The sequence below is a fragment of the Kwoniella mangroviensis genome, assembly GCF_000507465.2.
Source record: "Kwoniella mangroviensis CBS 8507 chromosome 1 map unlocalized Ctg01, whole genome shotgun sequence".
NCBI lineage: Eukaryota > Fungi > Basidiomycota > Tremellomycetes > Tremellales > Cryptococcaceae > Kwoniella > Kwoniella mangrovensis.
In genome coordinates this window covers 1,756,542-1,783,074 of record NW_027062533.1, presented here as the reverse complement: position 1 = coordinate 1,783,074, position 26,533 = coordinate 1,756,542, and the positions used below count along the sequence as shown (strand labels likewise).

The window sequence follows — 26,533 nt, the reverse complement described above, 5'->3', positions numbered from 1 at the left end:
ACTCCATCCCCCATACCGAGTCCAATCATACATAACAATCAAACTACTGAATATTCAAAATAAACCATAGAAGAAAAATGTCATCAAGTCCTACATTGAGTGAAATGGAATTCCCTTCGTCTCCTCAACCTTCCGCCACTATCACTCCTTCATCCAATAAGCCAAGCGGAAATTTCAGCTCCAATCCCAAAAAAGAGAAAGAGAAGAATTTGGTCAACAAATTATGTAGGTTCTTACCACCCAAAAAGGACGAAGCGTTCATTGGACCAATATTACCTACCGTCGAGGTGAGTTTACTCCCGATCTACACTGTCCACTGTATCTTCTTACAAGTGATTCAATTACATGTAAATATCACATATCACATATCGCTTGCTTCTTCTCACTCGTAATAGCATATGATAAACTACCAAAATCGATACTGAAAATTGAGACTCATACTGATACTGGTACTGATTAAACTGTCATATGATGTTGATCGTAGGAAACCATCACTCAAATCCGCCAACAATGTCCGACCCTCTCTCACATCCCCTCCGAATCGATATCCCTCAAGATCCGATTCGACGGTAAGAACTCCCAAGCATGCGAAAATGTCTTGTTCAAGATTCCCTCGGGGATCAAAGGTTGCTGGCCTAATGCGATTTCGGATAAATTACATTTGATTTTCATCGACGTGGCCACTACGACTGATGCCACCAAGTCGACCCTACCTGTCATCTCTACTGATCAAGCTATTCAGACTGATTTAAAGGTACAAGCTGAACGATTTGCTCAAGCTATAACTTACTCTGGAGCTATCCCAACTTCCACTCCGCCGAAAGAGGGAGAAAAAGAATTGACATGGGACGATTTGAAGAAGGATGGAGCATTGTTAGGAGTGCAAGGTTGGACTGATAGACCAAAAGCGAAATTTTGATCGTACATGTATATAACAAAATGCCAGCGTACTTTAGCAGGTGAATTCGATGTAAAGTATGATATGTGGTATCTCCAACGAACATGTAGCCATTCCACATAATACCAGAGTCAACTAGACTCAATGACAGAAGATCCTCAATCAAACAGTCCTCGTTCGATTAGTGAATCACTATCCATCACAGCGTGCCAGCATAAAGCGCTGCTTCACATAGATGATCGTGGATTGGGTTACATGCGAGAGAAAGAGTAAATCAAAAACCATCATCACCCTAAACTCATTATCCTACTTCCTCCCTAGTCTAGAGCGCAAACTATGATTCTACCCAAAAGAAAGCAAAGTCTAAAACTCCAAACTACCTACTATCTACAAACTGAAACGCCAAACTTATACCATTTGGTGAACGAGTTTTGACATAGCTTGTTCTCTGTTTCCGGTATCACCACCTTCGATGTAAGTGGTGAACTTTCTTGGTCTCCATCCACCGTTAGGGTTGGAAAGTTTGAATGGCCAAAGGGAAGAAGTGGCTTGTTTGAAGTTTGGTCCGCAGGTGGCGATCTCGTGAACCAAATCTTCGATACAGATGATACCGTATTTACCCAATTGTTTCTCGATGATGGAGTTGTCGGTGATGGGGATTCGCTGACCGTCAACCTTGGCGTAACCCCTCTTGTAGACGAGTTCTCGGATGGCTTTGAGGTTGACTTCACCGTAGGTGATGTAAGGGGTGACCAAGTTGAGCATTTGAGTGGTAGCTTTGGTTACTCTGATGAAGACACCGTTGTTGATTTGGAGTAATCGGAGTAATTGAAGGATCTTCTTGGGTTTAGGAGCGATTTTGGAGATACTGAAGAACACAATCATATATCAATCAGCATACCATCAACACAATATCCATTATAAGGGATAACACCCACCCCTTGATTCGGACAACAAAGTAGACCTTGGGTTGAGCACCAACGTAGAAGTCACCAGTCTTTCTAGCCTCTCTCTTGAGTCGGATCTCCTCCTTCTCTTGTTGAACGTATTCGTGAACGTATTCACCGGCTCTCTTGAAGATGACCTTTCTCTTGGCTTGCTGGGCCTATCACAAGTAAACAAGTGATCGTCAGCGATATGATCATATGATCGATACGAGTTTTGAAAGACAACGAAAGGAAATGATCAGCCCCGAAAGATGGTTAATTACGAGCAGCATTGCCGAAGCTAGCCGTGTGCCGACAGACGTCGGTGTTGTGCATCATGCAATGAAGGAGGGAAGTGTGTAGTGAAAATTGTGATCCTTCTATTTTCTAGTCCGCTTCTATCCTCATACAACTTCCTCTCAATCTAAAATTCACATTCTCCCTTTCCTCTCTTATTGAATTCAGACGAAACACCCAACTCACCTTTCGGGCCTCAGCGGCAGCGGCCAACTTGGCCTCTCGAGTGGCCTCGTTGGTTCTTCGCTTCTTGAGCAAAGTCTCAGGGACGGCGATTTGCTATAGAGCAGAGCACGACATCAGTAATCCGTCTCTTCCCCTCCTATATCATCTATGTCCAGTCTCTAGAAGGACGGCGAGCGGTCGAATGGAGGATATGGTAAAGTTGAAGTCTGTGAATCGAGTATCCGTCCACGCCATCCTCCTTGACCTTTCTAAAATTTTCTCCAACTCACCTCGGCGGTAGGCACACTATAGAAGTAACTTATATCAGCATATTGCGTCTGTTGCTACGAGCGTGACCGTACTGACCTGGTAGAAGGAGCCATTTTCGATGATGTTTAAGACTTGAAGGTTAAGGAGAAGAAGAAGAAGGGTTGAAGGGTGACTTGATAGGATTGTAAGATTTGCGTAGAATCAACAACCAACAGAGAGTGAGTGAGTGAGAGTGAGTATGCACCACCGTACCGTACGATCTCATGGACTGGATGGTGTGTAAATCCTGGAATGTAGCGTGGTGGGATGAATTTTCGTACTCGCGAAACTCCGAGAGATAACACCGAAAAATCTGAAGTGATAAGGGTTTTGGTGACAATTCGCACCAATAAGGCAATTACACGTCATGAAAGTGCCACACTCCATTCTCACTGTCGAAATTTGACCAAATCGACTTTTGGTAGCATGGCAAACGCAAATGCAAATGTTGCTTGCTCTCTCGCCTGGGTGATTGCTCGCAGATGCTTCAGAGTCATCTTTCATCATCTTAGTCCTACTTCTTCTCCAACCGCAAAAGCATCTTCAAACGTATTCCTGGATCATCAATCCTTAAAACTGGTTTACGTATAACAATGGTGAGTCTGCCCTCTTATTTGACCAGCAAGGGAAGAAAAGAAGCAGCAGGACTGACGGTATCTTGATGTCCTTCACAGTCTTCCGAACTCGCTGCTACCTACGCCGCTCTTATCCTCGCTGACGAGGGTATCGAGATCACCGTGGGTTTATTTTTCTCATCTAGTATGCAGCCAAAGGAGAAAGGAATAGCATGGACTGATAGTATTGGTTGTGTTGGGTTGTAGGGTGACAAAATCGTCTCTCTCGCTACCGCCGCCAAGGTCGAAGTTGAGCCTATCTGGGCTTCTCTCTTAGCCAAGGCTCTCGACGGTAAAGACGTCAAGGAACTCCTCACCAACGTCGGTGGTGGTGGTGCCCCCGCCGCCGCTGCCCCAGGTGCCGCTGCTGCCGCTGGTGGTGCCGCCGACGAGGCCGCCCCTGCCGAAGAGAAGAAGGAGGAGGCTAAGGAGGAATCCGATGATGACATGGTGAGTCGACCTCTATCCCAGACTCTCTTCTTGCAACGGTTCGGTCACTGACATATATTGGTGTTTCTTTCAATAGGGTTTCGGTCTCTTCGACTAAACACCTTCTCATCAATCTCATCCTACGAAAATCCTTTATCCCGAATTTGGTCTTCCGAGTATAAATCTGTAAACACACATTCTATGCATTGGTGCCATTTTCTCTGACATTTGGATGTTTGACGCACATCCTTGATTTGTCAATTCCATCGCGATTGAGAAACAATTCTGTATAATATGTCTGTTTGCCTCGGTGTAACCCATTCGCTGACGAAGTACTGATCTCTGTTGTGCCTGCATTCAGCATTCACTTACCCCTACACTGACATGCTGTACGACGATCACGCTATACGTCAAGATTAGCTGACTTGGCTCATTCACTTCCGAACTTGCAGTTGACAGCGTTGATCATCTGCGATGAGTCGTACGGCTAGATATCCTCATCGTCATGACCAGATAGATTATATCATAACTTTAGATCCGACCTCCTAAAATCGTGTCGTTCGGAAGCAAGCAAAATGCAGTCATATCGCTGTATCTACGCAACAAGCAATATGCAAAGTAATTCATTCAAGATCCTCATAGGTGTATGATATGTTTTATGTTATATGAGCTATATCGCATGGACGTCCATCAATCATAAAAAAGCGCCTCATCCGCCCATCCTGTCATCCCTTATAGCACAAAGATCGCAAAGCAGAAGAAATCGTAAAAAATCGTAAAAAATCGGACCAAGACACACTTCCACATTCAATTCCAAAGTGTCAAATGCCAAACGTCAAACGGTCAAACCCTACCGATAGGTTGTCCGTGACTAGGTACGTAATCCTCATCCACCCTAGCCGTATCTAGATTTTCTAAAAGTTGCAAGATGAATTTCGACTCGAATGATGAGTTGGTGAATACTGTTATAAGTGAGTTGGAAGTCGTTCGTAAGATGTTAGGCGCCATCACCAGAGCTATAGGTATGCAAAGATTCGAACAATCATATCAGATGAAAATCCCTCATTTGATGGTTGTATAAATGAATTTCAGATTTGGTTCACTCACCCAGATTACCCGGAGTCATCTTGGTCACTTTTACCACATCTTCTTTCATGAACAGTTGAATAAAGCTCATCACAAATAACAGTACCCTTCGGTTATATACAGGTAATCTGGTCAAGAAATCGATCGATTCTTCGGGTGTTTTCGAAGCTGATAACGCATCGTTGTAAAGATTCGAAGGGATGATAGGATCCTCTAATTCGCGTAACCATAATTTGAACAACGACGATGCGACATGAGGATCATCTATACCTTTCTGCAGAATACAGTCACAGGAAGTATCAGCACAACTTGTCTATAGTATCGGGTGGGGTTGATTCACTACTCACCAATTGATAATGACCCCTATCCATCCTACTCTTCAACTCATTCACACTATCTCCATCACCCGGTACTCTGAATATACCTTCAGCTTGCAATCCGCCCAAAGCCAATATCCCATCGGCCAAAAAAGGTAATATCACAGGTACTTTCAATGTTGGATAGGCACGTTTCTGTAAATCCATTATCCGATCGAGAGATTCGCCGTATACCGATGGGTAGAACGCCGCGTCCTACATAGACATAAAAGACACGTCAAGTCAATCTCTTATGATATATGAAAGAAATCAGCCCAAACTCACACTGGCATGCTCGATTTCTCCTACAGTCAAAGCTTTGCCTCTTCCACCTTTTGCAGCGAGCACTTCGAGTTTACCAATACAATCTGCCATCAAAAAGAATTCAGTATCACCTTCTCTCGCTTCGACTCCGACAGCAGCGTGTACGTATCCTGATCATCAGAAGATCGTACTCACACTTGGACATAATTCCTATCCCATCTGCTTTTTCAGCCGAATTGATCCTCAGGAAATTCTTGACGAACGGTTCGAAGTTCTTACTTGGTCCAAAAGCATTGACGAGTACGCAGAAAAGTTGGAAACCCAACACGACAGCGTCACTACAAAGTCATAAATGAGATTCATCGATGATTCAGTAAGTCAATGAGTAAAAACAATGACCAGGATCAAACCTCTACTCACTGATTAGGATTCTTGGTCAACTGTTTAATCAATTGACAGTAAACTTCATCCCTCATCTCACTGGACGCCACAGAAAGTTGAATCATCCATCTAATCTCCTCTAACACTTGCATCTTATCATTTTTGCTCGGTCCTCCCGCTGTTCCTCCCATTGCTTCGGAGCCATTATAGTCAGGTTCGTTGTGAGATGCAAATCCATTAGCCAATCTTCCATTCCTGTCCGGATGACCTTTATCATCTTTCCTTCCATTTAACGCTAGACTCGCCAAGTTCAAATGCGAACTACTAGATAAAAACGGTTTGGCGCCATCCACCGGTTTATGCCTTTCTCCCATGACGTGTTGAATCACTTTGAACGTAGTCATAGCATCTTTAGCCAAATGTTTAGATAAGACCAGTAGAGGTGATGTTATAGGGTTTTTCTGCCAGTTGAGAATTCGTTCAACAGGTACTTTCTGTCTCATAATTCCAGATCGCTTAGTTGCGAAATATTTCCGAGCGAAATCGTCCGTTTGAAATGCTAAGATGTCGCTGCTAATCTCTGAGGGGAGGAGGGGATGCAGTCTGGTTATGAAGGAGGTCACAAGGTCAGTGCATTCGTCGTACATGCATAATATTCTGTCTCTTTGAGATTCTCCCGCTCACCCCGTAGACAACCTTTTGGTCTTAACACTTCCAGGCTGTTCCACATAAATCGGCTCGGCGGGCATCTTAGGTAATCCAGGAGTAGTACTTCCATTCGTGCCATTCACACCATTCATGACGGTCAACTCGGTCGGTGTATCCGTTCCTGTTCCCTGAGTATCGGAATTGGACTCATTCGATTCGATGATCGGTCCTGTGATGGTCGTTCGGGATTTCTTGAGAGGTGATCCTCTAGCTAATGAGTCTGTAGACCATCCAGCATATTAGTCACTGGAAATACAAAGCTGATATCTCAGTGATGATCATTACTCACTTGCAATCCCATCACTAGAACTGGGACTACCCTCCCCCAAGCCCAAACTCAATCCTTTAAATTTCCTACCGGGACTCTTGAATCCAGTCTTCACAGTTAAGACCTGTGATCTCCTCTTTTCCCACCATCCTCCACCTGCTGATCCGGGAGTAGTGAAATCCGACATATCAGTCTCATTACCTGATCCCTCTTCTACTACACTCAACTGTGAGCTGTCGGTGAAACTTATCGGATTGGAAGATAATGAATTCGAAGTGTTATGCGAGATTATATTCGTGTTCGTTTTCAATCCATCACCCATCAAATTGCTGTCACTCCCATTAGCATTGGCCGAAGCAGTATAGGAGTTGGGTGAAGTGAAGTGACCCAAGACTATAGCTTCTAATGTTTGCGAATGAGAGGCACCATCCCCATTACCGTAAGATGAACTAGGTGTGAGTGAAGATGAGCGATTTGATTTTGACGGTGAGTGTATAGGACGTGGGATACTGTTCAGAGGTGAATAGGGTGGTCGAGGATACGCTTTGTTCGTTCCTGGAGTGGAAGGTGATTGAACTGAGTTCGAATTGGGTGAGAATAGGTTGGACGATCGATTCTGTCTATTTGATCGCGAAGGTGTAGTAGGGATTATCCGCGATGATGAAGGATTTGAGGATGATGAGGGGGATTGAGCAGTGGGTCGATTAGGTAGTGCAGCTCGCTAAGCATGTGACAACGAATACCTTTAGCATCGTTACAATAACAGGCGTGATCTCGTGTTCGACAGGTTGATGGAACAAAGGGACTAGTCATGATGTCCTCAAAGAATTTAGCTCACCTGTATCAACCCAAGTGGGATCACAAAAGCATTACCTCCAGGTCTTGTCCACTGAGTCTTCCCAGTCAACGTATCTATTTTGACAAAAGGGTCGAGGGGAAGGATGAAGAGAAGTTTGCAAATGAGATGAAAACATTATCAGCTCTGTGTACCTTTGTCATGTTGGAATGATCATGTAAGTGTTCCATATGCACTGTACGTGACATCCCTTTGAACCAAGGTAGAAGAACACTCACTATAGTAATAACTTCTATTACCTCTGGTAGCATCTGCGAGTTCCCACCATTCTCCATCAGGTGATCGTGGTACGCTACGAAAAGATGTTTCACAAATCAGGAATGGGTTACTTATCACGATCGTGATTGAGGATACACTTACACAAATGCTCCTACGGGTGGATCCCAACTACATTGACCAGAGGCAGGACAAGCGAAGAAGACATGTTGGGTCTATGATAAATAACAAGTATAAGTATAAGCTAGGACCTCTTATCATCGACAGACAACATATCATTTACATGTGGTGTTAGATAGATACGTGTGAGATTCAAGGTGAACTCACCAAAGGATCAGCAATAGTGACCCAAAATTGCAGACTCCAACCTAACGTTGGATCTTCACATTTCGCCAATGCGTCTCTAACATCTAATCCAAGAGGTAAATATCCTCTATGTCCAATTTCCAGATCATCGGTATCACTACCGTTGGTATGTTCACTTCCATTCGATATACCATCCGAAGTCGTTCCAACTCCCACTCCGCTAGAAGGTACAGCTGGACCAAGACCAGGACTAACACTACCTGAGCTATTACTGTTACTTTTGATTGGAACATGGCTCATTGGACCTATCCTACCAGGTGATAAATGACCTCTGTTGTATTCCACCTCCTCCTCAACAAGGTGTCGAGCATCCCTCAAAGCCAGTTTCTCCTCGTGACGATTGACAATTGAATTGGGACGTGGTGAAAGAGGGATGGAGGCGTATGAAGGTGGTAGATTACCTTGACGCGTTGGAGTTATGGTCGTTGAGATAGGTTCAGCCAGGGTGATAGGAGCTTGAGAGCGAGACGAAGATGATGAAGACGATGTCAGTGGTGGGTGAGATTGAATGGATGTTGACATCTTCGAAAGATGCAGTTGGCTTTGGCTTTGCCGTTGCCTTTCGATCCTTGGTGCCTTTCCACAGAACTGCCTTGTGATTTCGCTGCGATGTATGAGAGAATGATCAAGAGGAATGTATGCCGATGTACAGATAGGTAGACAAGGCTGGTCAATTTAGGTTCGATAGATCAAACGAATAGGAATGTCGGGCAGTACTCGTATGATATCGAAATAGACTAACAGACTAAAGTGAACCTGGTGCGAGTAATCTTCAATTGTTGATTCGTGCCTACTTGCCGAGTACGGGTAACTTGTTGTATAGAATAGACTTTAAACTTTCCGGAGGTAGATCCCAAGTGCTGGCTCGCTTGCGCCAGAGTAAGATGTAGAACACCTCTACCTCACAGTGATTGTGATTGTGATGGTGAACGATGGTTGATGGGTAGCGAAGACATAGCAATGGGATGACGCTCGGACACAGTGTGACATGCCATACAGTGAGTGATCTGTGCGTAAGAGAGTAAGAGATACAAAACGGACCATCAACGCGTCGGTGCATCAACGGTACAAGGAAAAAAAAAACCCTAATCACAAAGCATGCATGAACACTACCATATAATATGTACATTCCCATTCTATCCTTGGACCATCCACACTATATGAATCTATTGAGCGACGTGCCAGTCCAGCTTATCAGCCCATTTCTTGTCCTTCAAGGTCAACAATACTTCGGCGACATCCTTAGCACCGTTACCACTTAGACAGCTACATATACGCGACATTAGCGAATGACCATACTGAGACTGACAAGGAAGGGCAGGAGAGACGGGGGAAGTCCGAAGAAGCAGTGGCGATGCGGAGGAGAGGAGGAGAAGGGAGACAAGAAGAGGGCTGGAGAATAGGATGAGAAGGGGAACAAGCCCTTCTAACACTCACATGACCACGTCCTTGTCTTTCGGTAAAGTCTTGGCCAACTGCATACCACCCCAGAGACCATGACTAGATTCCAGAGCGGGAATGATACCTTCGAGCTGAGTAACCATCTTGAAAGCTTTCAATGCTTGAGTATCGTCAGCGACGATATACTCAGCTCGACCGGTGTATTTCAAGTGGGAATGTTCGGGCCCGACAGAGTTATAATCAAGACCTGACATCTCAATATCAGTAATCCATCCCATATTTTGCAGAATCATATGGATAACTCACCAGCACTGATACTATGTGTAGGTACCAATTGACCTTCTTTACTTTGGATGATATACGACGAAGCACCGTGGACCACACCGATAACTCCCTTGGTGAGTGTAGCAGAGTGTAAGTCGGTGTCAACACCTATTGTTGCGCACCAAACAATCAGTGATTGCAAGCTTGATATAGATTATATCACTCACCATGTCCACCAGCCTCAACACCGACCAATCTAACGCTCTCATCCCCAATGAAATCATAGAAAGTACCAATAGCGTTGGATCCACCACCAACACAAGCTACGACGGCATCAGGCAATTTACCAGCTTTCTCTTGCATTTGCGACTTGATTTCTCTTCCAATGACCCTCTGGAAGTCTCTCACGATGGTAGGGAAAGGATGAGGACCGATAGCTGAACCAATGAGGTAATGAGTATCTTCAAGTCGAGTAACCCATTCTCGCATGGCCTCATTGACTGCATCTTTCAATGTTTGTGATCCAGCTGTGACGGGGATAACCTGTAGATTCGTGCATGGATATGAGCGACGATCACAGGGACACACCATTGCTGTTACCGCTAAGAAACAAGATCCACTCACATTACCACCCAACATCTTGATTCTAAACACGTTCAACTCCTGTCTTCTCACATCCTCCGCACCCATATAGACATCACATTGCAAACCAAATTTGGCACAGACAGTAGCAGTGGCCACACCATGTTGTCCCGCACCAGTCTCAGCAATAATTCGAGTTTTACCCAATCGTTTTGCGAGAAGGATCTATATGATAAGGGGATCAGCATTTGCGTCATCAGTCGTAACGGAAGCCGACATACCTGACCGACAGCATTGTTGATTTTATGTGATCCAGTGTGATTCAAGTCTTCTCGTCTGCAAAGAATGAGTCGTCGATGTCAACACCGCCTTCTGACAGTGATATGGATTGTGACTGCACCCACTTCAACCAAATCTTAGCACCTCCCATCTCCTCCGTCAACCTCTCAGCATAGTACAACTGAGAAGGTCTATTAATATATCCAAACATATCTTCGAATTCTTTCCAAAATTCAGGATCTTTGATAGCTTCCGCATGAGCAGCTTCCAATTCACTCAAACAATCAACTAACGATTCCGGCACATAGGCACCACCGAATAAACCGAATCGAGAAGGTAATTTTCCAGGTTGATCGACTTGTAATTCAGGTTTGGCAACTTCTCCTTCAGGTATAGGTAAAACAGGTTCTACCTTTGCAGTTCCATTTTGGGCTACACCATTTGCCCTACCTAATGGAGGAGGATTTTGACCATGTAATGTGATTTCCCTACAGAAATACTCAACTTCTTTACTGGCTTTTTCAATGTCGGGATTGTCCAATACCAATTTGATGATTTTTGAACCGACCACCACGGCGTCCGATCCAGCAGAAGTAACGAATTCGAAATGTGTTCGGTTGTCTACTCCAAATCCTACTGCCAATGGGACCGGTGTGAAGGCCCTGATTCTAGCTACCAGTTCGGGAAGGGAGGCTGAGATGGCTACTCCGGCTGAAGAACCTGTAACACCCATCTACATAGTCCATCAAACAGTCAGCCAACAAGTTTGTCTGATATATTAGTTCATGAAATTTGAAATCCTACACACCTTGGAAACAACGTAAATGAAGGAATCGGCAATAGAAGTCAAGAATTTCACTCGGTCGATACTTGTGGAAGGAGCGATGAGGGGAACGTATGACATGCTGATAAAAGCGACCAGATCAATCACCTGTTGCACGACCTGGTTTCAATAGAAATAATCGAAAAGCTCACCTGTTTTCTTGACATATATTCCTGAACTTGATAGCTTCCTCCGGTGGGAGATCCACGATGATATATCCATTTGCGCCTGCTTCTCGAGCATCCTTCACAGCTAATTCTTCACCGTAAGCAATAAGGGGGTTGTAGTAGCCTAATTTGCCCTAAGTATCAGTATGCACATTATAGTATATTTTTATGCGGTGTAAATATCGCACATACCCATGAAAATGACGGGAACCTTCAATCCTGATTTCCTGGCTTGTCTAACGTATTCTAAGCAATCAGAGTAATGGACATTGTTTTCGATGGCAATCTATCATATGCAAAACGATATACCAGTCAGCTGAAACACTCTGAATCAAGATCATTCCCAAGTCTTCAACCCATATTACTCGAGGTGTTATATCTGGTTGAATACTACAATTGTATTGGAATGCGCCGGTCGACGACATCACTCACGGTATTGGCTCTCTGGATAGTCGGTCCATCCGCGATAGGATCACTGAATGGTACACCTAATTCAATTATATCCGCTCCTCCAGCTTCCAAAGCCATCATGAGTGATACGGTGGCATCTCGAGTTGGGAATCCTGCAGTCAGGAAAGTGACGAATGCACTGATGAGGGAAAAAAAATAGGTATGAATCAGCCGAGTTTTCTCTTTCTAATCAAGTAACCTCATGAACATACGGTTGATCCTATTTCATCAAGGCAATCGCATATATCAATATCGAATCAAACAGTCTGTACTATATCAGTTATGAGATGTGGTGACTCACCTGTTCTTTCTTCTCTGCGAATACTCTTTTCAGATGCTCAGACATCTTGTCCTGTCTTGTATTGTTTTGTACTGTAGTGAAAGATCAAGGACGGGTCACAAAGAGAAGGGGAGGATATACGATTATAGATGGTCGATCGATGAGATATAGTAGTGTGTCACTTCCAGACTTTTTTGCATTCGAGTAGATGAGATCGAGTCCCAAGTGCACGGACCACCATATGGCCGGGCATCATCAGTCCACGAGTCATCGCTTAAAGGGGTGTCACAAATACACAAATACATCATACACTTACACAGATGTACAGTGCAGTATGGATGGGAAAAGATTCAATATATGCTATAAGACAAAATCGATATGTACAACTGGATACGTATGGTCAATCTATATAACTTGACATCCTTCATACATTGAAACTTGCTTTGAGATGAAATAGCGCGATGAGTTGAGCGTTAATATGATTCCTGGTATACCTTTTCCTCCAATGCTTCTCTTGTCTTCCGATGCCTTCCTAGCAATCTCACCGACCGAAGTCAGAATGAGGTTCGACCTTGACATCCCGTTCATCCATGTTCTGATCCTCGTCTTCCTGATTATACCCAAACACAACAGGTGGACCATGCATATCCATATTCGTGTTATTACTGTTAATCGATTGAAAGTGTTGTTGATTCGGTATTGAGGTAGAATCATCGTGAGCTGCCCAATCGATATATTCGAATCCTGGTGTGAATCCCACATGTTCAGGTATATTTGATTGATTGAGTTGAGAAAGGTATTGAGCGTTTACTTGATTTTGGATTTGATCCGAGTCTGAGCCTATGTTCTGATTGTGACCACCTGCAGATGGAAAATTACTCTCGATTCCTTGTGATAGCGGACTACCAACTTGCGGCGATAAGCCATTGGTGGGTCCTTGGGGATACATGAATGATGCGTTTGCAGCTGCATTGAGTGTATTTCCTGCGTTTATTTCCGTCGGTTGAGACAACATAGGGAAATCTGTTGTAGCTCCATGGTAAGGCTCGGAGCCGAAAATCGAGTTGTTGACATCATAGCTGGTATCATGATAGGTACTGATTGGGGACTGCGCCGGCTGGTGGAAGTTGGCAGATGCTGGACTAGCTTGATTAGATATTTGCCATGGTTTGAGACGAGTCGGAAGAGTGGAAGTGGAAGGCGGTAAGGGCTAAAATGCAACATAGTACGTCAGTCAGCTTTCAAAGTAAGAGAAGAATGTAGCTCACGTTCAACTCATCAGGTATGTCCTTCCCCTGCAATTCCCCAGCTTTACCTTCCTTGATCAATTCACAAAGCTTATCAAAAGTCAGACCTGTTTGTCCTTCTGTTCCTTTCGTTTCCATCATTCGCATCGCTTCTGTTAGATGATCCATTCTTGATAGCGAGGAGGAGTCGGAAGGTCGAGTCTGCGTTTCATCCTGGGTTCCGGAAGGAGGTGAAGATGGTTTCGGTAGGACTTGAGAGGGTCGATGGACGTATGAGGTGTATGTTGAGAATGGGATGGAGATGTGCTTGATCCTAAGGTGGAGGGAACGAAAGTTAGTGTGTGCCTAGTCGACTAAGTGGTTAAGATACATGGTGATCGATGGAAAAGAAGAAAGAGAGGTCATGGATGAGCTTCTGGACCAACCTGGTAGTAAAGTAGAACCATTGAGCTTCTGCTATTGTCTTATCAATCAGTCCAGGTGACATCTTCTTTCCTTTGATTGCGTCGAAGACAGTCGGTAACCCAGCCTGATAAATTATAGTCAGACATCGCCGACCATAGACTCTGAGATGAGATCATCACAGTACTCACATTAAACATCGGATCTTCGGTAAATTTGTAATCCTCAAATTCTTTGAACAATTCTTTGAGCTGAGCATCGTCATACTGTACCGAAGTCGAGGAAGGAGCGGTAACGCTCGAAGGGGTACAAGTATTTGTGGGCGATTGCCTCTTAGTAGGCGGGAAAGGCGGTGGCAGCATTGACGTTTTTGCGATAGTACCTCTTCATGCGATGAGGAAGGATAAAATGTGAGATAGCTTGACCGGTGATACTGTTATATCCTGTATCCTCTGCACTCCGATGATCTTCCCCCCCTTGGCAATCAAGTGATCTTCCCCTCTCCCCACCTCGCTTGGATGCCAGTCAGACAGGCCCCACAATACTATCTATCGATCTAGCGTTTGTGTTATTCTCTTATCCACTTTGATTTATTTGTAAGCGAGGTTTAAGCTCGAAAGGATGAGTTGAACAAGCGAGCTCCTGGAATGTATCGCTACCCAAAGGACCCCCCCTCCTGATGTTATAGGTTGTTGTTGTTGGCTGGTAAAAGTCTCTTTGATCCGAATCCTGCCTGTTATTATAAGAGCTTGAAGGTGGCTACGTTGGAGTGTGGGGCGGCAAGACGTAGGTATAAACGGTGTTTCAATGAATAAGTGATTAGTCATTCGACCCATCTTACAGGAAGATATAAAGGTAATATGCTGAATCAACTGTGGTGGTAGTACGTGCACCGAAAGATCGACTTTCGGACGCAAATTGGACTGGAATGCGTCGAAAAGTGGAGGCACGTTACAATTCCAGATGAAAAGCAGTACTAGGGAGTGCTATACAGGATGAGCGTCGTCTTACTTGTCTTCACAGCTTTCAGATACGGGTGAGTGTTCCTACACAACCATGGCATACACTTTGAGCATCTGTAAGATTGCCATCTGCAGTGCACAATCCGGTGTGCGATCGATCTACTGTGCTAATCACTTTCCCCGCTCAAGATTCCATGGATGTGGACGCACTGGACAAAGACGTGGTGTAGACATCGGTCGGCCACGTGCCAGAGAGTGACGATCATTTATTAATTGGGATTGATTACCTAATTCGGCGACTGTTGTCTGTAACCCATTACGCTATCAACCCTGACCCTCACCAATCCGTCTCTGGGGTTTTCCCCCTTGTTTGAATTGTCTGTTCTTTCAGGCACATCCCGATTCGACTTTCGATCTTGATTTTTTACTCTGTTCGGACAACAACAACAACGACAACAAGCAACAACAAAAACAAAGGAGAAAATACGATTGATTATCTGGTACTGAGGATGCTCGCATAGTGAGATTTTCATAGGAAAAGACCCAGGACGAGGAATGTCGCTCTTGGATAGCGGTAGATTAGAGGGGCTTAAGCATGTGGCTAAACACCCGCATACCGTTGGACCTGATTTGGGTATTAATCATGATTTCCTTCAAAATATGTGGAGTATCGTTACTATACAGTACAAATGCAAAATCGTTGACAAGTTCAAATACATTGCTGAGCGAATCAATTGATTTGATCTTGCTATCATCATCGTCTGCTTCTCAACTGTCCCGACGATTACTTCTCTCAACAGATATAACCCGCTGGACGGTATCATTCCCACCCCTTGTTCTTCGTGTTTCACCTTCGCACTATAGATCAACTTAATCGGATCTCCCAACTATTGTAAGAATAACCTGCAGAATACAGAGTAGGACATATGCGATACCATATGGGTCAAAAGATGGTGTCAATCTAAGAATGTGAGTCGTCTCTTCCTGCTTTCTGCTCTGATGCAAGAGCCGGAGGACGGATCAAAGTGATCCAAGCTCAGATTGAGTACATTTGGATGGATGATCCGTGCGGAATGAAACATGTATGGGATGATGGTACCTTTTTTGTTATGTGCGCCCAAGCTTGTGCTTGATGAGAGATGGAGATATGTTTCAGGTTACTGGACAGTTTTTCCTTTCCCCTGGAACAGGATGATAAGTAACATCGAGACACGAAAACAAGAGGAGGAGGAATGAGCGCTACTATCTAGGTGCACGCTATCCCATACCATCCATGAAAGCTGTAGTCATCATGTCGATATGCTGATCGTTGCATGACCAGCTCATTCAGCTCATTCGACATTGTCTCTTCAACAGTCTACTCCACTTCCTCTAGCCGAAGTACCGAGCCTATCCGATGAAGAGATCAGACGTTTCAGCTATCTAGATAGAAACTACGCTTGATATCTACCATAAGGATTGAACCGAGGGCGTGATCGATCAACAGTTTAATGATAATATCACTCCCATCACCCCATCACCCCATCAACAACCCCGATAAACTTCAAAGTTCAATCACCCTCGTCCCTCTCTCCCTGGCCCGAAATCAATATCATCAATCAATCTCATCTTAGCGCAACTGTCTGGAGATCTGTGAGACGCTATCTCAAATTCAAGCGATCTGTGAGCTTTAACTAGTAGATTCGGAAAACAAGGTCAAAGCGATCATTATACAGTGGTTGTCTCGGTCAGCGAGAGTAGTGAACCATTGCTTCGTTGACAAGGTACAGCTAAAAGAATGAATCTAAGAAAGAGAACGTAGTGACCTGAACTAAAACAGATATATCGAATATCAGAATCGAGAACTTCAAATAACAAGGGAGTCGAACGATTCGAAACTTTTTCCCCAAACTTCTCCCTACACTATAAAACGCATCACTTCAAAATGTCTGCTGGAGTATATACGACTCCTCGAGAGCGGATGTTTATAGCTAAGATGGAGCTGTTAAAAGCTGAACAAGAAGAGAGGGCGAAATACAAGTTGGCTAAGAGAGAAAGTAGGAGAGTGAACAACGCTAAGGCTGAAGAACCTGTGGTGAGTCAAATTGTCATTGTGTAGTCAACCAGATACGAAATCACTGACTTTGATGGATTTATCAGGCTTCATCTTCGCGTTCTGTCTCACATAATCGACCTTCATCAATCTTGCGTAAATCTTCTACTCTCCCACCTCCATCATCATATCAGCCGCCTGCGCCTTCTTCACCGCAATTCACCCAGAAAGTCAACGTCCCATCCTCCTCCGCCCCGTCCCTGCCGCTTCCACCCGCACCAATGATCTCCCAGAATACGGATTTCGGCCCTCCCATTCAACTTCCTTCTCCCGCTACTGCCAGCACTAACGGCGTAAGAAGACGAAGTAGCCGAGTCCGATTCTCCGATCAACAACTCCAACCTACCCCAAATCTCAGTCAGACATCAATCGTCTCCCGATCTACCTCGTTGAAAAATCTGAGGAGGGAATCGTCAATTGACGGTCTACGTCAAGATCTCATGCAAGCTTCGAGTTCACTTCATGGACACCGTAGACCTTCGGTGAATAGTACTGGTAGGAGTAACTCGCTTGGTGGCAAGAGATCTTCAATGGCATCTATTAGTTCTTCGATCAATTCCGATCCGTTTAATTGGACAACGTCATCTTTTGGTTCTGGTTCTGGTTCTGGTCCTGGTTCGGATCTGGATATCACCTCTGAAATTGATATTGGATCTAGAAAACAGAGTTTAGCAAATACCTTTGATGTTGATTTGAATCTTGATCTTGATCAGCTGGAAGATGAGTTTGAGCTAGAGATGAGGGATGAATTAGGATTCAAACCTCAGATATTACCTTATCCGAAAATATCCAAAAGATTATCAAGGTTGAGTTTAGAATCGACAAACTCAAGTGTTTGGTCAAATCAGGATCATATGACTAATCTCAGTAGGATCAAAACCACAGATACAGATTCGATCCATTCTGTGGATTCCCAATCGGTCAATACCCATTCTACTTTGAAGGACACTTTGGAAAGATCATCATTAGGTTCAGCTGGGTCTGTGGGTGGACAATCGAGACAATCAAGTCAATTTTCGTTAGAAGCTAGGATTATCGGCTCTGGTGCAGAATCGAGAAAATCAAGTTATGCACCTTCTTCATCGATGGTAGAGAATGGTTATACCAGTACCCCTTCTTCGTTAAGATCATCAACTTCTGAGAATGAACAATCGTCCCAAACGAACACGTCGATATGTTTCCAGCTTCCCTCTAAAGCCAGTGCTCTAGCGTATTCAACTTTGTTGCCTACCCGAAGAAAGCAAAGCGGAGCGATAGATGAACATATGCCACACATAAATAGAGGTGAATGGCAAGATCCAGAACTTGGTCTTTCACCTCGATCCGGTCCTATAAGGGTATCAGGTAGCATGTCAACCGTGTCGAGGAGAGGTACCAAGTTGGCTGAGGAGATATTGATACCACCGGAGGTGGAGCATCAAGAAGCAGAGGATCTTGGTGCCAAGGTAGAAGATAAATATGACGAAGGGATCATCGCGAAGACATCAAACCCAGAACAATTAGATCGTGCCGAATATCCAAATGAGAAGAGTGATGTGATGTTTACACAATATAAAGGTCATATTCGATCGGAATCTACTTTTAGCGCTATAATGGCTTTCCCCATCCCACCCGATAGGAAAGTAGAGAATGTGTCTGTTCAAGATGATACTGGAACTGAACAGGAGATTGTACCTCAAGTGGAAACTTCAGTAGAAGAGAAAGTGATTGAATTGACATTGAACACAGAAGTCACCGTTCCTGCTGCTGTCCAATCTGCTGAGTGGCAAGGTGATGCCAACGAGCCATTGGTGATCTCCCTCAATTCACCTTTTGTCGAAATTCCAAGCACCAACATCGCTACTTTACCTTCAATATTACAAATCGATATCCCGCATGTTGACGTTGAACAGCCTACTATGACGCCCCTGCCCCAAGCTTGTCCATCCAGTCCTGAACTTGAGGATATCCTAAGAACAGTCACTCGACCCAGACGAGCGAGGAGATCTGTCAGAGCAGATGACATCAATGAGACTGACACTGAGGAGAGTGATCTTGGTGAGTCATCCGACCATTCTCATGCGAAAAATCCAGCTGACTGACAATGTATCTTGCATAGATATCGCCTCTCCACTTGTCAAAGTCGCTCTCAGCTCTCGTATTCTCTCACCTAAATCACGTCTTCTCTCTGCGTCATCCTCATCTTCACCTATATCTAGACCAGGGTCAATGCGCTCAGTCAGCGCGAATAGCATCAGTACCCTATCCTCACTTCGAAGTGGACTAGGTCTTACTTCGGGAAGGGGCTGGAGTGGGAGTGAATCAGAGGAAGAAGATTGGATCACTACCGTGCGGGAGATAAGGGAACGTAAATCCCCTGTTACACCTCGGAAAAAGGAGGTTAGAAGGAAATCTGAAGGATCGACAATTCAATTGGGACATGAAATGGTCACGCCGACTCAGATCAAAAGATTATCTACAATTTCAACTATATCGTCAAAGTCAAATTCAAATTCAAATAACAAGAGTATGAATAGGTATTCCCAATTATCTGAAATTTCGACCATCACCACCACCACCACCACATCATCAACTTCCGAATCACATTTACCTATCACACCATTATCTTTGGAGATGTTGACTCCTGGTACAGTCGGATTGACACGAACCAGTTCCAATGCATCGTCCACTTCGTCAAGCAATAATAACAAAATTGGTAATTTCCCTTGGGGATTATCTTCCCCTCCCGATTCGCCTATCAGAGGATTGTTCGTCAATAATCTATCGCCCACGAGGGAATTCTTCACTTCGTTTAGAGATACTTCCAGAGGAAAGAAGGGCAAGAGGGAATTACCCATACCTGCCAGAGAAGATATGTTGGAAGATTGGGGTGAACCTGAGATACTTATTGATCAACATGATGAATTATCAGAGTCTGATACAGAAGAGAGATCACTCAGGGGATCGATATCTACGATGAGCCTTAAGAGTGATATCAGTATTTTAGCAGAGAGGTACAGTGGTATAGAAAGTAGAAGATCAACTATCAAGTTAAATTCGCGTCAGAAAGAGGAGAAAAGATCGGCAAGTCCAGATTTGTGGATGGAGGAGGAGGGAGAAAAGAGTTTGATGGATGAGGAGATGCCTGAGATGTAAATGAATGTAGAAAGTAGAAATTGTTAAATCATCTTGGGTTATTCGTCGGATGATGGATACTCTTTGTGTGCTTTTAGTTTTAAAATGCATTATTACTATCATCTTGGTTATCTGACCAGGACATGTATGTTTTCCACATCTGCGTATCGGTGAATGAATGAACCAGTAGAACAAACGATGGACTCGAAAAGTGGAGGAATATTATTCAGATTCGGCCGACTGATTAGGATCCGGATATCTGCGTCATACTCGTAACTGAGATGTGTGTTTGCCACCCAAACACTCAAAAAAAAAGTAATCGTATAAGAGCAATAATATGAAATGGTGAACAACCTTCATGATAGCAAAGTGAACGAACTCAGACCACTTAAATTCTCAATCCCCATCATCTTAGAGACCATTACTCACCTAGCACAAAATGTCAACAACGACTGACGCCCCTGCTACCTCCTGTTTACCCGAACAGCTTAAACCTCAGCCTCAGTCTAACCCATCTACATCAGACGTACGACCCACTTCATCCGTATTCGCTCGTAATGAAGAATCACCAATCCACAACGTACCCATGAGAGTGATACGTCGACCATTACCTAGTGAATTAGACGAAGCAAAAGTACAGACGTTCATGGATGAAATGAAGGTATGTGGTGGTCACCCGTCTCTGCAACCCGTCAATGCTGATCAGCTATCGTTTTGTTTGACTTGACTTGACTTGACCTGATAGGCAGGAGATACTTTCACACCTATCGAAATCATCAAAGTGAAATCCCCCTTGAAGATCAACCCCACTGGTCCACCAGAGACATTCTACTTCGCAATGGGCGGTTGTCATCGGTACGAAGCTACCAAGCGATTGGGATTGGAAACTATCAGAGCTAAAATAATTGAGGTTCCTGCTAGTCAGATGAGAATTTATTTAGGTGCAGGATCACCATTCTAGGATTCCAGGAATGAGATTAGGTCAGGCTTGATTAGATTAGCTACATGAGGCTGGGTCATTCATGTGACAGCTCTTTTCGTCATCAGCATCAAGCTGGACGGCTCAAATTCAAGGCAAAATATAGAGAAAATATAGATAGTGTTATAGATTACTATGACCAATATAGACATTATGGAAGTCGACAAGGCGTATTTCCCAAAAGTTGTTGTATTAGCGTAAGCATATAGAGTGTCTTTCAGACATTGAAATGCATAGTGTGGTGAACATCATTTAAGATAACATAACTCCTATCGTACAACATGCTTCTTTCAATCATTCATTGATGGTCAGTCAATCTATTTAATTCCTCATTACACAATCTGTTTACCCATCCTAGATCTCCTGGCCATCTTCTCTCTATCAAGTTTTTCATATTCCTCAAAAAAGCCTTTGGTAGCTTCCCTAATCTCAGACTTCGATTTCAATCTTATCCCTTTATACTGCTGATTCAAAATCAGCTCCACAGCTCTCTCATATCCCTTTTTGAATTGTTCATAGACTTCCCCTTGATGAGGTCGAGGATAGTAGAGTTCTTGAGTGTAGATGAGGGTTGAAAGTCTCTTCGATGCTTCAAGGAGGGTATTGGAGGAATATATACCCGTTGTGGGACTTGGTAGATTGGACGCAGATGAGGTTGAGGTTGAGGATTGGAGGAGGTGAAGGATGAGCCAGCGTTGACACTGCAATAGGAGTCAGTAATGGCAGACGAGTTCGAGATCAGTGATAGGAGAGGATGATGCAAGGAGGGATGGACGGAGGGAGCAGGAGAGGGATGAAGAGAAAGAGAGACAGATGGATGGACTGATAAGAGGAGGAGAGGAAGGATAGAGGAGTATACATGCTAGGAGTGTAAGGTGATGCTAACCTGATTGAAATCCAATACCCAACATTGAGCTTTTTCTCCCCTTCCATCGTTACCGCCGCCACCAAGTACAAGTTCTATGTCTCTACAATTTGTACCCCCTAGCCAATGTAGATTCGCCAGTAACCTTCCCATACTACTCGAAACGTCTTCGATATATGGTAAACTCCAATCATATTCCTTTTTAAGAGTACAAGACAGGCTGTTATATCGAAAAATATCAAGTGGTGGGTCAGTCTTGATACCCGGTTGAATCTGTTCTGTTCTAAGTGGTATATCTTCTCTACCGAAATATAATCTTAATAATCTAATTTCCGTGTTTGGTCCGTTTGAATTTCTATTTTGATTTTGGAGATCTTCAGACCAAAATAGGGATTTGTACGTGTCTACTATGCTTGTGTCGAGAGGTGGAATGAGGGACATGGAAAATGCAGGGAATTCAAAGTCATCAGGAAGGTTGAATGTCTTAGTGACTGCGGATTGGATGGGTGAAGATGACCGATCGAGTAGGATGGATGGTTCGTTGAGGTATGAGGATTTGTAATACTCGATTGGCTTAGGTACCCTAAAGCCTACTTGTATGGGAGGGAGGGATTGGTGTATATCGCCATAACTGAAGGGAAACGGAAATAATGCTTAATCAGTCAAACAATGTTTTACTCAATCAAATTCAGCAGACACTCACATGCTGAACTCCTCCTGCAACTTCAACCCATGCTCCCTCTCTTTGACCATCTTATATACCACTTTATCAGAAGAGTTGGCGTACCTGTATATACGTCCAAAAGTACCTTCTGTTATGTACTGTAGACTTGATCTTGGTTTATCCGGTTGAAGATAGGTATCCGGGACAACTTTGGGGGTTATAGACATCTTCGTTCTCTTTTGGTCTGCCGAAGAATCTTGATTTGCGTATAAGATGGTCTATCTTCTGTTGAACGAGTTGATATAAGAGAAGAAGGGGAAACAAGACGAGGATTAAGGTTGACGTTCGAATGCGAAGTTTTGTCTTTGAATTCGTACTCTTGTTATCATCTGTGCACAGTAGAAAAGCGATGAACTGACAGGAATCAGTGCCATTTTTAACAATATGATATATGCATACAATGTACGTACTCTATGACATTCTAATACCTCGAGACTGTCCATCAGACCCATCCTACTCAACCTCACATATCATGACAGCGTCTTTTCCCATCTTCTCCGTGTGAATAGTCTTGAGTGCTGGTAAACCCACATCTTCTCCCTGTATCATTACAAAACACATCAATATTACCTTGTTAATGCATATTTTGGAAAGACTGCGGGCTTACCTCTGGTACCACCCCTATACCTTCACCTATGAACATAGGAGCTACAGTCACCACCACACTATCGACCAACCTACTACCGTCATCTCTCTTGAGACTATGGAGGAATGTCGAAAGGACTCTTGATCCACCTTCTATCATGACTGATCGCAATCCTAAAGATTCCAAGATGGTTGGCAAGGAGGAAGGTGGTATGTGACCTAAGACGCAAAGTTAGATCAGGTAAACAATCCTGTTATAGTAGCTTCCGGTGATTTGATGGAGACATAGGACATACCCCTGGCATCTAGCTTGACAAGAACGACTCTAGCCCCTTCCGCTTCCACTTCCCTAACTCGCTCGGTGGGAACATCATTACCACATATGATCCACGGTTGCCGTATTGTCTTTCCCCTCTGATCAGGCTTGGTATTCCATTCGTTCAGTATCCTGGATGTGATAGGGAATCGAAGTTTGGGGTCTAGTATCAGTGGTTGGGGTGGTGGCAGGTTGAGTGACGATGGTAAGAGATTTGCTACGGCATATGCATGAATCTTAGCTGCATCACTCTCAATCCAAGACTGTTGTTCAAGTAATAACGTGGATAACATACATACCTTGTAATCTTGGATTATCCAATATCAACGTATTGACACCTATCAATATAGCGTCATGCACAGATCTCATCCTATTCACACATTGCACTGAGCAATCAGCTATAGTTCTCCAGCTCAGCTGAAACGATTGAGCTGACACTAACCAATGAGTCATGAGCATACTTTCTGGACCACTCAGGATGACCCTCTGACCACCCGGTCCTGCGATCTTGCTATCGAGTGACTGGGCCCATGTCAGGGTGACATGAGGACGGGAGGTGGTGGCTGAAGCTGTAGGGAGGTTATCCACTAGGAACTGAGGTATCTGGCTCATTCTGTATGGCTGATTTATGCGGTATCATTGGAGTGCTACCTATATGTTCTCGTTGGATCCCATCTTATAAGATTACTCGACACTTGGAGACATCCTCGGGTTGCTGTTTCTGTTTCCGTCGGAAGCAAAGGGGGGGATCAGTCGGACTGCATCGCATCCCCTCCTCTTTTCACTTGGCACGCAGTCACCCCCACCCATCCACCTCTCATATCTCTCCAATTGCTCTCACCTCAGTAGTTCTTCCGTTCCTTCCTCACTTGCCTGCTTTACTTGCTCACCAGGTGCAGACCCAATAGTTGCTTCTCACCTCGAAAAAGCCGCTAAACGCGCGACAACACGTTCCTTTCACTATCTGAACCACCGCTCCGCTCCACACTCCAACCTACTTCTTTCAAACGTATTTCGACGTGACTCTTTCTAACAATCCAAGTTTTTTCAAAAGATCAATCTTCGCGCCGACAAAATGAGCGTACACGTACTACCTCATCCACCTGCGACATCGTTCACTCCAAAAGCCAAGTCCAGCCTCAAGGCAGACACAGCATCTTCGACCACCTCTTCACCTGAATTGAGTTCCTACGAATCTTCTGAAAATGGTGTGGACGAAGTATCCGAACCTAACATCTCAGCTGAAAAGCTGAGGCAGATCGAAAAGATGGAAAGTAATCCTGATTTCTTATGGATGACTACTGAGGAACCGCATAGAAGTAGGAGGATGGCGATTCTCAAGGCTCATCCTGAGGTGGGTTGTCTCATTTACAACTCATAACCCAATTGATCTGTTATGACCACTTTACGTATCATAAACCTGACCTTGTTTTGACCTTGTGTGTAGGTCCGTAAATTGATGGGTCCAACACTGACCACACCGCCCACTGTCGCTCTCGTACTTACCATCCAATTCACCGCCGCCTACCTCTTACGATCCCATCATCCCTTCTCTATCCCATTCATCCTAACCGCATATATCGTAGGAGGGACAGCCAATCAGAATACTTTCTTATCGATCCATGAAATCACCCATAATCTAGCGTTCAAATCCATAAAAGCCAACAAGATCCTAGCTATCATATCCAACTTGGCTATCGGTATACCCTATGCGATGGCTTTTAAAGGATATCATATCGAACATCACAAGTTCTTAGGTGAAGATGGTATAGATACGGACTTACCATCGAAATTAGAAGCTATGATATTAGATAATGTAGCGGGTAAAACTTTCTTTGCGACTTTCCAGATCCTCTTCTACGCGTTGCGACCTGGTTTTATAAGAAGTCAAAAACCCACAATATGGCATGGAATCAACTTATTGGCTATTCTTGCATTCGACGTGTTACTGGTTAAGAATTGGGGATGGAATAGTTTGATATATTTGATTATGAGCTCGTTTTTCGCTGGGTCGTTACATCCTTGTGCGGCGCATTTCATAGCGGAACATTACCTCATGAATGGACCGTTGCCTACCAAGGAAGAACTGGTGAAAGATGGTCAAGGGGATAACGAAGATTGGTTGATTCAAGGATTGGCTCAGGAGACTACAAGTTATTATGGTTGGTTGAACGTACTATGTTACAACGTGAGTCTAAACACTCAAGGAAAACTGCTCTTTGTCCCCCTTCTTTACAATCATTGCTCACCGGTGCGGTTCTTATTTTGTAGGTTGGATACCATAACGAACATCACGATTTCCCTTCTGTACCATGGACCAAACTACCCGAGTTACATCGGATCGCCAAAGAATTTTACGATCCACTACCGTCTCACGAATCATGGCCTTATGTCACTTGGAAGTTCATCACGGATCCCAGTATCGGTATGTGGTCGAGAGCCAAGAGGTTGGATAAAGGTGATAAGATTGACCATTCGTTCTGGACACCTTTAATTGGAAGTGATGGTGAAGTACAGTCGAAAAAGGAGACCAGCGACGTGTTGGCGCAAGATGAAGAAGAGGAAGAAATCGCTTATATGAGTGATAGTTGTACACAAAAAAATAGGAGTAAAAAGGAATAGAGAATCAGTTTGATGCTGGACATGGACTTCTTCTTTTCTTTTCTTTCCCCTTCTATTCGTGTTTTGGCAGAGGACTGAATGAGAAATTTATAGATACACTCTTTTACTCGTACACATACACAATGGAAATGCTCATGTATGCTATGTTTAGCTTGGATTGATCTTCAATTGATTCAGACACATTGCCCTTAACAGTGAACATGTCATATGGATGAATGATGGATGATCTCTTTGAGTAGT

At 44.0% G+C, this 26,533-nt stretch overlaps 11 protein-coding genes across 11 annotated transcripts; 5 read left to right on the top strand and 6 right to left on the bottom strand.

Moving 5' to 3' along the window:
• Positions 1-77: 77 nt before the first annotated feature.
• On the top strand, positions 78-919 carry I203_100656 (uncharacterized protein; the record flags this gene model as incomplete). Its single annotated transcript, XM_019150068.1, has 2 exons — positions 78-287; positions 485-919. 2 exons carry the CDS (start codon positions 78-80, stop codon positions 917-919), a joined length of 645 nt encoding a protein of 214 aa, XP_019000764.1.
• A 387-nt stretch (positions 920-1,306) lies between these two features.
• On the bottom strand, positions 1,307-2,669 carry I203_100655 (60S ribosomal protein uL30; the record flags this gene model as incomplete). Its single annotated transcript, XM_019150069.1, has 5 exons — positions 1,307-1,766; positions 1,837-2,003; positions 2,308-2,400; positions 2,577-2,592; positions 2,653-2,669. The coding sequence occupies 5 exons, from the start codon at positions 2,667-2,669 to the stop codon at positions 1,307-1,309; spliced, it is 753 nt and encodes a 250-aa protein (XP_019000765.1).
• Positions 2,670-3,188: 519 nt separating this feature from the next.
• On the top strand, positions 3,189-3,756 carry I203_100654 (60S acidic ribosomal protein P1; the record flags this gene model as incomplete). The annotated part of the gene is made up of 4 exons (XM_065516696.1): positions 3,189-3,191; positions 3,270-3,332; positions 3,417-3,659; positions 3,736-3,756. The coding sequence occupies 4 exons, from the start codon at positions 3,189-3,191 to the stop codon at positions 3,754-3,756; spliced, it is 330 nt and encodes a 109-aa protein (XP_065373514.1).
• Positions 3,757-4,481: 725 nt separating this feature from the next.
• Positions 4,482-8,661, bottom strand: I203_100653 (uncharacterized protein; the record flags this gene model as incomplete). Its single annotated transcript, XM_019150071.1, has 12 exons — positions 4,482-4,654; positions 4,746-4,998; positions 5,072-5,296; positions 5,366-5,448; positions 5,540-5,682; positions 5,765-6,328; positions 6,410-6,653; positions 6,723-7,422; positions 7,540-7,613; positions 7,776-7,849; positions 7,918-7,988; positions 8,101-8,661. The coding sequence occupies 12 exons, from the start codon at positions 8,659-8,661 to the stop codon at positions 4,482-4,484; spliced, it is 3,165 nt and encodes a 1,054-aa protein (XP_019000767.1).
• A 644-nt stretch (positions 8,662-9,305) lies between these two features.
• I203_100652 (tryptophan synthase, beta subunit) lies at positions 9,306-12,451 on the bottom strand (the record flags this gene model as incomplete). The annotated part of the gene is made up of 13 exons (XM_019150072.1): positions 9,306-9,405; positions 9,577-9,787; positions 9,847-9,972; positions 10,032-10,347; positions 10,429-10,611; positions 10,668-10,722; positions 10,791-11,398; positions 11,474-11,570; positions 11,641-11,779; positions 11,848-11,941; positions 12,088-12,244; positions 12,318-12,325; positions 12,407-12,451. The coding sequence occupies 13 exons, from the start codon at positions 12,449-12,451 to the stop codon at positions 9,306-9,308; spliced, it is 2,139 nt and encodes a 712-aa protein (XP_019000768.1).
• A 475-nt stretch (positions 12,452-12,926) lies between these two features.
• Positions 12,927-14,396, bottom strand: I203_100651 (uncharacterized protein; the record flags this gene model as incomplete). Its single annotated transcript, XM_019150073.1, has 4 exons — positions 12,927-13,595; positions 13,654-13,945; positions 14,058-14,161; positions 14,226-14,396. 4 exons carry the CDS (start codon positions 14,394-14,396, stop codon positions 12,927-12,929), a joined length of 1,236 nt encoding a protein of 411 aa, XP_019000769.1.
• A 2,524-nt stretch (positions 14,397-16,920) lies between these two features.
• I203_100650 (uncharacterized protein) lies at positions 16,921-20,223 on the top strand (the record flags this gene model as incomplete). The annotated part of the gene is made up of 3 exons (XM_019150074.1): positions 16,921-17,070; positions 17,136-19,125; positions 19,187-20,223. 3 exons carry the CDS (start codon positions 16,921-16,923, stop codon positions 20,221-20,223), a joined length of 3,177 nt encoding a protein of 1,058 aa, XP_019000770.1.
• Positions 20,224-20,641: 418 nt separating this feature from the next.
• I203_100649 (uncharacterized protein) lies at positions 20,642-21,163 on the top strand (the record flags this gene model as incomplete). Its single annotated transcript, XM_019150075.1, has 2 exons — positions 20,642-20,863; positions 20,948-21,163. 2 exons carry the CDS (start codon positions 20,642-20,644, stop codon positions 21,161-21,163), a joined length of 438 nt encoding a protein of 145 aa, XP_019000771.1.
• Positions 21,164-21,513: 350 nt separating this feature from the next.
• I203_100648 (uncharacterized protein) lies at positions 21,514-22,937 on the bottom strand (the record flags this gene model as incomplete). The annotated part of the gene is made up of 3 exons (XM_019150076.1): positions 21,514-21,882; positions 22,068-22,677; positions 22,750-22,937. The coding sequence occupies 3 exons, from the start codon at positions 22,935-22,937 to the stop codon at positions 21,514-21,516; spliced, it is 1,167 nt and encodes a 388-aa protein (XP_019000772.1).
• Positions 22,938-23,223: 286 nt separating this feature from the next.
• I203_100647 (uncharacterized protein) lies at positions 23,224-24,283 on the bottom strand (the record flags this gene model as incomplete). Its single annotated transcript, XM_065516695.1, has 5 exons — positions 23,224-23,310; positions 23,378-23,574; positions 23,652-23,888; positions 23,971-24,041; positions 24,114-24,283. The coding sequence occupies 5 exons, from the start codon at positions 24,281-24,283 to the stop codon at positions 23,224-23,226; spliced, it is 762 nt and encodes a 253-aa protein (XP_065373513.1).
• A 463-nt stretch (positions 24,284-24,746) lies between these two features.
• On the top strand, positions 24,747-26,293 carry I203_100646 (uncharacterized protein; the record flags this gene model as incomplete). The annotated part of the gene is made up of 3 exons (XM_019150078.1): positions 24,747-25,025; positions 25,119-25,859; positions 25,943-26,293. The coding sequence occupies 3 exons, from the start codon at positions 24,747-24,749 to the stop codon at positions 26,291-26,293; spliced, it is 1,371 nt and encodes a 456-aa protein (XP_019000774.1).
• Between the last annotated feature and the right edge of the window lie 240 nt (positions 26,294-26,533).